Source organism: Manis pentadactyla, chromosome 9, assembly GCF_030020395.1.
Source record: "Manis pentadactyla isolate mManPen7 chromosome 9, mManPen7.hap1, whole genome shotgun sequence".
Classification (NCBI taxonomy): domain Eukaryota; kingdom Metazoa; phylum Chordata; class Mammalia; order Pholidota; family Manidae; genus Manis; species Manis pentadactyla.
This window is the reverse complement of record NC_080027.1, coordinates 20,378,739-20,390,989: the sequence shown is the minus strand read 5'-3', so window position 1 is coordinate 20,390,989 and position 12,251 is coordinate 20,378,739. Positions and strand designations below refer to the sequence as shown.

Here is a 12,251-nt window from a genome sequence, read left to right as displayed (position 1 = left end):
AGCAGAAAGGCCATGTAATCATGAAATGAGGATTGGATACTGACTATGCAGTATAATGATGATTATGTAAATCTACAGACACACATATAAGCATTCTATGCACAAAAGAAAACAATTGGGAGAAATTCATCAAAATGTTTTAAGTTTTGAATTATATTTATTGTGTTCTTTGAATTTTTTTATATTCTAGTTTTCTTCAAATGAACATATTTACTCCTGTAATAGCATCATCCATTTAGATATAAAAACATGTCATTTTAAAAAGTGTATCATTCCATTCCCAAACCTTTCTGTCATAGAGTAATGAGATATTTCTCCAGAAATAGCTTCTTCACCTTCCCAGTCAAAATATTAGGGCCTCACAAAGGAGGACCAAGCCACCAGGCCCACCCTTCACTGTGTGGCCTCTAAGGGAAAGGCAACCAGTTCCTGGAAACCTCACAGAGCTGCAATTAGACCTTGAACCTGTGTCCTTGGAAACATGCCATGCAAAACAGACCAAAAAATCCTTCTTGGGAATTGGTCCCCACAGAAGACTGAATGTTGCATGTACCCCCAAAACATGAGGGACCCTGGAATTACCAGCGTGAGAGTCAAGGCCACTCGGCTCTCCTTATGATCACAGGAGCTCCCTGTGCTTCTTTTGGATCAAATTTTCCATTTTACCAGGGCATGAATGAAAGTTCTAAGTTGATTTCTTATGTCCTTTACCTCAGAATAAAGGGTAAAAAGTGATTAATGCATTATTCAACACAAATAAAAGGGAAAATGAATGCAGTAACATTTAAGCAGCACTTTTTTCAAGGAAAACAAATGTTAAACTACAGAAATTTTTGACTCAAATGGTTTTCAAGTTTAATTCGTGAGTAACACGTGAGGTTGACAAATTTCTGGAATGACATTATTGGAATAAGGATTTTTTTTCCCACTAACTCTGACTCACAGTAAGTGTTATTCTCAAGACTAGAGGTTTTCAGTTAAGATAAAATAAAACGGGGACATTATAAGAAGCCTATGCATATCGGTATCATTTAGACCTTATTTGCAGTAACTCCAGGAATTGTAAATGAGAAAGAGAGAGTTGATGGAAACAGGGTCTACAAGTAATGTGCATATATTAGAAATATATTATTTGTAATAAATTTGATTTTGAATGGTCAAGTTAGGAAAACATCTTATTCTTTGAAATTAATATTAATATGTGGCCCATAGTTTTAACACACTCTAGTAATGTCGCCTAGCTTGAAATTTCTTTGTCATGTATAGTGGAAACAAAGTGATGTTGAATAATGCCCTAAAATTCTTTTTCTATCATTGTTCATTATATTTATAGCATATTTTCTCACATTTGCGAAATTAAATGTAAACAAGAATACAGTATTATGAACATGCTTTCTGGAGTCGGTCTATCTTGGTAGAACCATGGCCAATTTTAATAGCTCTGACTCTGGATTAGTTGCTTAAACTGGACCCTTTTTCTCTTCTAAACAATGAGACTAATGGTGGTTACATATGGCATAATGTTCTCATGTGGACTAAATACATTGCTAAGTAGAAACATTTACAGCAGTGTTGGTCTTATTCTAATTATGCCATAGTTAGTTATTATTTAGTCATATCTAAATATCAGTTTATACCCACTCCTATATCTGGCTGTGAAACTAACATTTTTTTCAGTTTTATTCTCTACACCTCTCATTATGTTCGTTTCCTAAAACAGGACACTCAAGTAAATGTGTGACGGTGTTCATACAGACACAAGCCTTTCTGAAGTCCCTGCTACGAACTATCAACACTGACTTCTCAGCAGTTCAGAGCAGTTACCATTATGGGCAGAAGGAATACCACGCAGGTGGCAGACTTCATCCTTCTGGGGCTGACGGATTCCCCGGAGGTCCAGCTGGTCCTCTTTCTGCTGTTCCTGCTGATGTACCTGATCACAGTGCTGGGGAACGCAGGCATGGTGCTGGTGATCCGCCTGGACGTCCAGCTTCACACCCCCATGTATTTCTTCCTCAGTCACCTGTCCTTTCTCGACCTCATTTACTCAACCGTCACCACACCTAAAACCTTAGAGAACTTACTGGCTTCCACTCAGTGTATTTCCTACATGAGCTGCTTCACCCAGATGTACTTTTTTGTCTTCTTGGGTGCCACAGAATGTATTCTTCTCTCCTCAATGGCCTATGATCGCTACGTAGCCATCTGCAACCCCCTCCACTACCACGTCGTTATGTCCACAAGGCTCTGCTGCTCCCTCATCTTGGGGTCCTACCTCATTGGATTTATGGATTCCAATGTCAATGTGCTTTTCATGAGCAGCTTGCATTTCTGTGACTCCAATGTAATCCATCACTTTTTCTGTGACGTAACCCCGATTTTAGCCCTGTCTTGCACCGACACACATGGGGTTGAAATCATGATATTTATTATTGCTGGTTCCACTCTAATGGTGTCTCTGATCACAATATCTGCATCCTATGTGTCCATTCTGTCTACCATCCTGAAAATTACTTCCACTTCAGGGAAGCGGAAAGCCTTCTCTACTTGTGCCTCCCATCTCCTAGGAGTCACCATATTTTATGGCACTACAATGTTCACTTACATAAAACCAAGTAAATCCTATTCTTTGGGAAAGGATCAAGTAGCTTCTGTGTTTTACACAATCATGATCCCAATGCTGAATCCACTCATTTATAGTCTTAGGAACAAAGAAGTGAAAAATGCCCTCATTAGAATCATGCAGAAGAGAGAGGACTCTAGGCAATTAAAGTAAAAATGATGTTAAACTTCTAGGATATTATTTTCTTCTCTGGTGTATTTACTTGTTCTCTTTCCAGAATTGATTGAATCCTTTAATTTGTTTGTTTTTTGTAGAATTATCCTCTGCTTTACCAAATATGATCTTGGACATTTCTAGGAATACATCTTTACAAACTTACATTGTAATTGGAATCCATTAATTGTGTGCTAAAAATATTGTCTAAGTATATGTGTTTTTACAGGCAACTGATGCTCAAAGTAAGTAAATACAATCGGCATCTTTTAAACAATATCATACAACATCTCACACATAGTCTAACTTCAGAGATTTTATTAAGGAAAAGTGCTTCATTTTTGGATCAATAATAACAGTTTCAGAAATTGTTTCATTTATTATACAGAGAAGAAATAGCACAGTTATGAGAAGCACTTCTCTGGATCCAAACATTCCAGGATTTAAATTCCTGATCTGCTACCCTTTTAGCTGTATAACCTCTAATAACTCCTGAAATTTAAGCCTACTTTTTATCCACTGGACAAAATAAGTAGTAATTCCAGGTCCACAGTGTTATTTTAAAAATAACATCAGATAGTGAATAGTAAGTATTTAAGGTGATACTGATAAATACTGGCCACAATCATTAGCAGACACATTTCTGCAAAATTTTAATGCACAGGAATTTTTCTTAAGGTATATTCACTCGCTTTTTGTAAATTCCCTTTGACATTGGGACGTGACCAAGATTAATTTGAAGACAAATGCACAATAGCTAAGGAAAATGTAGCCCTTTATAATTTTGCATTTAGAATGGTATGTGTTTGCCCTGGAGAGATGTTTTAAATACTGAAACAATCAAGAATTAGACATGCCTTCACAGTTACTAGTGTTTTAGCGTAGGTTCTTGTAGATCTACAGTGATGTACGTATGTGCATGTCTTACAAATATGAGGAATATTTCTTTCATTTTCTATGTACTTTTTACAGCTTTTTTCATACATTTACAAGCTTAACCTTTGATAATTTTGTGGTTGAAACCTGAGATGAATGTGTTCTTGGTACAGTGGAAATATCAGGATCCATCTTGCCATGCTTTGGACCTTAAATGCTGCAAACTCATCAACTTAGACGTCTCTTAAGCAGAAACACCTCTTTGGTAGTTACAGGCTGAAGATTTTACAACCTTATTTTTCTGCTGTGTCAACAGGCTTCAGTAAACTGCTTTTATTGAATTTCTGTGTATGTTTAAAAAATCAATGCATTTGTCCTGATTTCTAAGGGTTTGTTATGGCCATTACAAAATAAATACTTGAAAAATGTGCTTGATTCATTTGTTTTAAAAATTTTAACAGAGAGAACTTGTAAAACTAAAACTTAACAGTGTAACAGTGTAACAGAGAGAACTTGTAAAACTAAAACTTAAACATAGTTTACTTTTCACTTTTTAATTTTTTTTATTTTGGTATCATTAATCTATAAATACATGAAGGACATTATGTTTACTAGGCTCCCCCCTTCACCAAGTACCACCCCCACATACCCCTTCACAGTCACTGTCCATCAGTGAAGTAAGATGCTGTAAAATCAATAGTTGTCTTCTCTGGGTTGCAAAGCTCTCCCAATGCCCCACCCCCATACTATACATGTTAACCGTAATGCCCCCTTTCTTTTTCTCTGCACTTATCCCTAACTTCCCACCCATCCTCCCCAGTCCCTTTCCCTTTGGTAACTGTTACTCCATTCTTGGTTCTGTGATTCTGCTGCTGTTTTGTTCCTTCAGTTTTCCTTTGTTATACTCCACAGATGAGTGAAATCATTTGGTATTTGTCTTTGTCCACCTGGCTTATTTCACTGAGCATAATATGCTCTAGCTCCATCCATGTTGTTGCGACTGGTAGGATTTGTTTTCTTCTTATGGCTGAATAATATTCCATTGTGTATATGTACCACATCTTCTTTATCCATTCATCTACTGATGGACACTCAGGTTGCTTCCATTTCTTGACTATTGTAAATAGTGCTGCGATAAACATAGGGGTGCATCTGTCTTTTTCAAACTGGAGTTCTGCATCCTTAGGGTAAATTCCTAGAAGTGGAATTCCTGGGTCAAATAGTAAGTCTATTTTTAGCGTTTTGAGGAACCTCCATACTGTTTCCACAATGGTTGAACTAATTAACATTCCCACCAGCAGTGTAGGAGGATTTCCCTTTCTCCACAACCTTGCCAACATTTGTTGTTGTTTGTCTTTTGGATGGTAGCCATCCTTACTGGTGTGAGGTGATATCTCATTGTGGTTTTAATTTGCATTTCTCTGAGGACAAGCGATGTGGGGCATCTTTTCATGTGTCTGTTGGACATCTGAATTTCTTCTTTAGAGAATTCTCTATTCAGCTCCTCTGCCCATTTTTTAACTGGATTATTTGCTTTTTGTTTGTTGAGGTGCCTGAGCTCTTTATATATTTTGGATGTCAACCCTTTATCGGATCTGTCATTTATGAATATATTCTCCCATACTGTAGGATGCCTTTTTCTTCTATTGATGGTGTCCTTTGCTGTACAGAAGCTTTCAGCTTGATATAGTCCCACTTGTTTTTGCTGTTGTTTCCCTTGCCAGGGGAGTTATGTTGATGAAGAAGTTACTCATGTTTATGTCTAAGAGAATTTTGCCTATGTTTTTTTCTAAGAGTTTTATGGTTTCATGACTTACATTCAAGTCTTTGATCCATTTCGAATTTACTTTTGTGTATGGGGTTAGACAGTGATCCAGTTTCATTCTCTTACATGTAGCTGTCCAGTTTTGCCAGCACCATCTGTTGAAGAGACTGTCATTTCCCCATTGTATGTCCATAGCTCCTTTATCATATATTAATTGACCATAAATGTTTGGGCTAATATCTGGAGTCTCTATTCTGTTCCACTGGTCTTTGACTCTGTTCTTGTGTCAGTACCAACTGTCTTGATTACTGTGGCTTTGTACTAGAGCTAGAAGTTGGGGAGTGAGATCCCTCAAACTCTATTCTTCCTTCTCAGGATTGCTTTGGTTATTCGGGGTCTTTGGCAGTTCCATATGAATTTTTGAACTATTTGTTACAGTTCATTGAAGAATGTAGTTGGTCAGATGGTAGAGCCAAGATGGCAGCGTGAGTAGAGCAGCGAAAATCTCCTCCCAAAATCACATATATTTATGAAAATATAACAAAGACAACTCTTCCTAGAATAGAGACCAGAGGACACAGGACAACTTCCAGACCACATCCACACCTACGAGAATGCAGCGCCTTGTTTGAAGTGGGTAAGATACAAGCCCCAGCACAGTGGGACCCGAGCATCCCACAACACAGCTCCCAGCGGGAGAAGAGGAGCTGGAGTGGGGAGGGAGACGGAGCCCAGGACTTCTAAACACCCAGCCCCAGCCATCCGCACCAGAGAGCAGACACAGTGCATGCGTGTGGTGCTGGATAATAGGGAAACAGGGCAGCAAGAACAGTGAGCAGGTCCCTGAGGCCAGTGCCTGAGAACAAAGAAAAGCGAGAGCCATTATTTATTTATTTATTTATTTATTTATTTATTTATTTATTTATTTTTGGCAAGTGCTTTTTGGAAGTCTTGAAGGGACAGGGACCCCAAAACCGGATGGAAGCATCCCGGTACACTTAGTCCAGAGGCAGAGAATCTGGGGATCTCTGGGCATTCTAACCCCCTGGGCAGCAGGGAGCACGGAGGCCCCTCACGGAGATAAATAGCCTCCCGGCAGCTCCCCCGAAAATGCGGCTACACCATTTTGGAGCAGCAGACCGAGCCAGGCAATGCCCACAGCAACAGCAGAGATAAACTCCATAGCAGCTGGGCAGGAATCAGAAGCCCTGTCTGCACGCAGCTGCCCAGCACAAGCCACTAGAGGTCACTGTTCTCTGAGGAGAGGACGGCCACAAACCCACGAGAAGGGAAATTCTTCCAGCCGTCACATGTCCCAGCTCTACAAACTATTTCTATCACCACGAAAAGGCAAAATTACAGGCAAACCAAGATCACAGAGACAACACCAGAGAAGAAGACAGACCAAACCATTCTTCCTGAAAAAGAATTCAAAATAAAAATCATAAACATGCTGACAGAGATGCAGAGAAATATGCAAGAGCTAAGGGATGAAGTCAGGAGGGAGATCACAGATGCCAGGAAGGAGATTACAGAAGTGAAACAAACTCTGGAAGGATTTATAAGCAGAATGGATAAGATGCAAGAGGCCACTGATGGAATAGGAACCAGAGAACAGGAACGCATAGAAGCTGACAAAGAGAGAGATGAAGGATCTCCAGGGATGAAACAATATTAAGAGAACTGTGTGACCAATCCAAAAGGAACAATATCCATATTATAGGTATAACAGAAGAAGAAGAGAGAGAAAAAGTGATGGAAAGTGTCTTTGAAGAAATAATTGCTGAAAACTTCCCCAAACTGGGGGAGGAAATAATCGAACAGACCATGGAAATACACAGAACACCCAACAGAAAGGATCCAAGGAGGAAACCACCAAGACACATAATAATTAAAATGGCAAAGATCAAGGACAAGGAAAGAGTTTTAAAGGCAGCTAGAGAGAAAAAAGTCACATATAAAGGAAAACTCATCAGGCTAACATCAGACTTCTTGACAGAAACGCTACAGGCCAGAAGAGAATGGCATGATATACTTAATGCAATGAAACAGAAGGGCCTCAAACCAAGACTACTGTATCCAGCACGATTATCATTTAAACATGAAGGAGGGATTAAACAATTCCCAGACAAGCAATAGTTGAGTGAATTTGCCTCCCACAAACCATCTCTACAGGGCATCTTCCAGGGACTGCTCTAGATGGGAGCACTCCAAAAAAGAGCACAGAACAAAACACCGAACAAATGAAGAATGGAGGAGGAGGAATAAGAAGGGAGAGAAGAAATGAATCTACAGACAGTGTATATAACAGCTCAATAAGCGAGCTAAGCTAGGCAGTAAGAGACTAAAGAGGCCTACATTGAACCTTTGGTAATCATGAATTTAAAGCCTGCAATGGCAATAAGTACATATCTTTCAATAGTCACCCTAAATGTAAATGGACTGAATGCACCAATCAAAAGAAACAGAGTAATAGAATGGAGAAAAAACAAGACCCATCTATATGCTGCCTACAAGAAACTCACCTCAAACCCAAATACATGCACAGACTAAAAGTCAAGGGATGAAAAAACATATTTCAGGAAAACAACAGAGAGAAGAAAGCAGTGGTTGCAGTAATAATATCAGACAAAATAGACGTCAAGACAAAGAAAGTAACAAGAGATAAAGAAGGACACTACATAATGATAAAGAGCTCAGTCCAACAAGAGGATATAACCATTCTAAACATATATGCACCCAACACCGGAGCACCAGCATATGTGAAAAAACTACTAACAGAACTAAAGGAGGAAATAGAATGCAATGCATTCATTTTAGGAGACTTCAACACGCCACTCACCCCAAAGGATAGATCCACTGGGCAGAAAACAAGTAAGGACACAGAGGCACTGAACAACACAGTAGAACAGATGGACCTAATAGACATCTATAGAACTCAACATCCAAAAGCAACAGGATATACATTCTTCTCAAGTGCACATGGAACATTCTCAAGAATACACCACATAAAAGCCCACAAAAACAGCTTCAGTAAATTCCAAAATATTGAAATTCTCCCAACTGACTTTTCAGACCACAGAGGTATAAAACTAGAAATAAATTCTAAAAAGAAAACAAAAAGGCTCACAAACACATGGAGGCTTAACAACATGCTCCTAAATAATCAATGGATCAACGAACAAATAAAAATAGAGATCAAGGTATATATGGAAACAAATGACAACAACAACACAAAGACTCAACTTCTGTGGGATGCAGCAACAGCAGTCTTAAGAGGAAAGTACATAGCGATCCAGGCACACTTGAAGAAGTAAGATAAATCTCAAATGAATAGTCTAAAATCACAATTATCAAAACTGGAAAAAGAAGAACAAATGAGGCCTAAAGTCAGCAGAAGGAGGGACATAATAAAGATCAGAGAAGAAATAAACAAAATTGAGAAGAATAAAACAATAGCAAAAATCAATGAAACCAACAGCTGGTTCTTTGGGAAAGTAAAAAAAATAGATAAGCCTCTAGCCAAACTTATTAAGAGAAAAAGAGAATCAACACAAATCAACAGAATCAGAAAAGAGAATGGAAAAATCATGACAGACTCCACAGAAATACAAAGAATTATTAAAGACTACTATGAAAACCTATATGATAACAAGCTGGAAAACCTAGAATAAATGGACAACTTCCTAGAAAAATACAACCTTCCAAGACTGACCAAGGGAAAAACACAAAAGTTAAACAAACCAATTATGAGCAAAGAAATTGAAACGGTAATCAAAAAACTACCCAAGAACAAAACACCCAGTAAGGACGGATTTACCTCAGAATGTTTTCAGACACACAGAGAAGACATAATACCCATTCTCCTTAAAGTTTTCCAAGAAATAGAAGAGGAGGGAATACTCCCAAACTCATTCTCTGAAGCCAACATCACCCTAATACCAAAACCAGGCAAAGACCCAACCAAAAAAGAAAATTACAAACCAATATGATGAATGTAGATGCAAACCAATATGATGAATGTAGATGCAAAAATACTCAATGAAATATTAGCAAACCAAATTCAAAAATATATCAAAAGGATGATACATCATGACTAAGTGGGATTCATCCCAGGTATGCAAGGATGGTACAACATTGGAAAATCCATCAACATCATCCATCACATCAACAAAAAGAAAGACAAAAACCACATGATCATCTCCAAAGATGCTGAAAAAGAATTTGACAAAATTCAACATCCATTCATGATAAAAACTCTCAGCAAAATGGGTATAGAGGGCAAGTACCTCAACATAATAAAGGCCATATATGATAAACCCACAGCCAACATCATACTGAACAGCAAGAGGCTGAAAGCTTTTCCTCTAAGATCGGGAACTAGACAGGGATGCCCACTCTTCCCAATTTTGTTTAGCATAGAACTAGAGGTCCTAGCCATGGCAATCAGACAAAACAAAGAAATACAAGGAATCCAGATTGGTAAAACAGCAGTCAAACTGTCACTATTTTCAGACGACATGATATTGTATATAAAAAATCCTAAAGACTCATCTCCAAAACTACTAGAACTGATATCAGAACACAGCAAAGTTGCAGGATACAAAATTAACACACAGAAATCTGTGGCTTTCCTATACACTAATAATGAGCCAATAGAAGGAGAAATCAGGAAAAGAATTCCATTCACAATTGCATCAAAGGAATAAAATACCTAGGAATAAACCTAACCAAAGAAGTGAAAGACCTATACCCTGAAAAGTACATGTCACTCTTAAGAGAAATTAAAGGGGCACTAACAGATGGAAACTCATCCCATGCTTGTGGCTAGGAAGAATTAATATCGTCAAAATGGCCATCCTGCCCAAAGCAATAAACAGATTTGATGCAATCACTATCAAATTGCCAGCAACATTCTTCAATGAACTGGAACAAATAATTCAAAAATTCATATGGAAACACCAAAGACTCCAAATAGCCAAAGCAATCCTGAGAAATAAGAATAAAGTAGGGGGGATCTCAATCCCCATCTTCAAGCTCTACTACTAAGCCATAGTAATCAAGACAATTTGGTACTGGCACAAGAACAGATTCACATACCAGTGGAACAGATTAGAGACTCCAGACATTAACCCAAACATAGATGGTTAATTAATATTTGATAAAGGAGTCATGGACATACAATGGGGAAATGACAGTCTCTTCAACAGATGGTGCTGGCAAAACTGGACAGCTACGTGTAGGAGAAGGAAACTGGTCCATTGTCTAACCCCATACAGAAAAGTAAATTCAAAATGGATCAGAGACCTGAATGTAAGTCATGAAACCATAAAAATCTTAGAAAAAAACATAGGCAGAAACCTCTTAGACATAAACATGAGTGACCTCTTCTTGAACATATCTCCCTGGACAAGGAAAACAACAGCAAAAATGAACAAGTGGGACTATATTAAGCTGAAAAGCTTCTGTACAGCAAAAGACACCATCAATAGAAAAAAATGGTACCCTACAGTATTGGAGAATATATTTGTATATGAGAGATCCAATAAAGGGTTGACATCCAAAATGTATAAAGAGCTCACCCATCTCAACAAACAAAATCAAATAATCCAATTAAAAACAGGGAAGAAGAACTTAATAGACGGTTTTCCAAAAAAGAAATACAGATAGCCAACAGACACATGAAAAGATGCTCCACATCACTAATTATCAGAAAAATGCAAATTAAAACCACAATGAGGTATCACCTCACAGCAGTAAGTATGGCTGCCATCCAAAAGACAAACAACAACAAATGTTGGCGAGGTTGTGTGGAAAGGAGAACCCTCCTACACTGCTGTTGGGAATGTAAATTAGTTCAACCATTGTGGTAAGCAGTATGGAGGTTCCTCACAATGCTCAAAACAGACTTACCATTTGACCCAGGAATTCCACTCCTAGGAATTTACCCTAAGAACGCAGCACTCAAGTTTGAAAAAGATAGATGCACCCCTATGTTTATCGCAGCACCATTTAAAATAGCCAAGAATTGGAAGCAACCTAAGTGTGCATCAGTAGATGAATGGATAAAGAAGATGTGGTACATATACACAATGGAATATTATTCAGCCATAAGAAGAAAACAAATCCTAGCATTTTCAACAACATGGATGGTGCTAGAAGGTATTATGCTAAGTGAAATAAGCTAAGTGGAGAAAGAGAAATACCAAATGATTTCACTCTTCTGTGGAGTATAAGAACAAAGGAAAAACTGAATTAACAAAACAGCAGCAGAATCACGGAAACCAAGAATGGACTAACAGGTTCCAAAGGGCAAGGGACTGGGGAGGATGGGTGGGTAGGGAGGGTTAAGGGGGGGAAGAAGAAAGGGGGTATTATGATTAGCATGCATAATGGGAGGGTGGGAGAAAGGGGAGGGCTGTACAACACAGAGAAGACAATAGTGATTCTGCAACATTTTGCTATGCTGATGGACAGTGACTGTAAAGGGGTTTGTCAGGGGGGACCTTGTATATGGGAGAGCCTAAGAAACATAATATTCTTCATGTAATTGTAGATTAATGATAAAAATATATAAATAAATAAATTATAAAAAAAATAAAAAAAGAAAGAAAAGGGGGATTACTCACTGATAGGACAAAACTAACTGTAAATTAATGATTAACACATGCTTTAAATATCCTTAATTTTGATCATTTAAAGGGTGTCAGATGATCAGCTATGGAAATACTTTTTTTCTGATAATATTCCTTTCTCTTAAGAAAAACAAAAAAAGCAATTCCTGTGTGGTGATCTTCAATAAGTTCTTCACAATGGTATAAAGGGAATATCAAA

The 12,251-nt window shown here is 38.0% G+C and overlaps 1 protein-coding gene across 1 annotated transcript; it reads left to right on the top strand.

Moving 5' to 3' along the window:
- Window positions 1-1,828: 1,828 nt before the first annotated feature.
- On the top strand, window positions 1,829-2,776 carry LOC130684684 (olfactory receptor 8H1-like). Its single transcript, XM_057506570.1, has one exon. It carries the CDS (start codon window positions 1,829-1,831, stop codon window positions 2,774-2,776), a length of 948 nt encoding a protein of 315 aa, XP_057362553.1.
- Window positions 2,777-12,251: the final 9,475 nt, after the last annotated feature.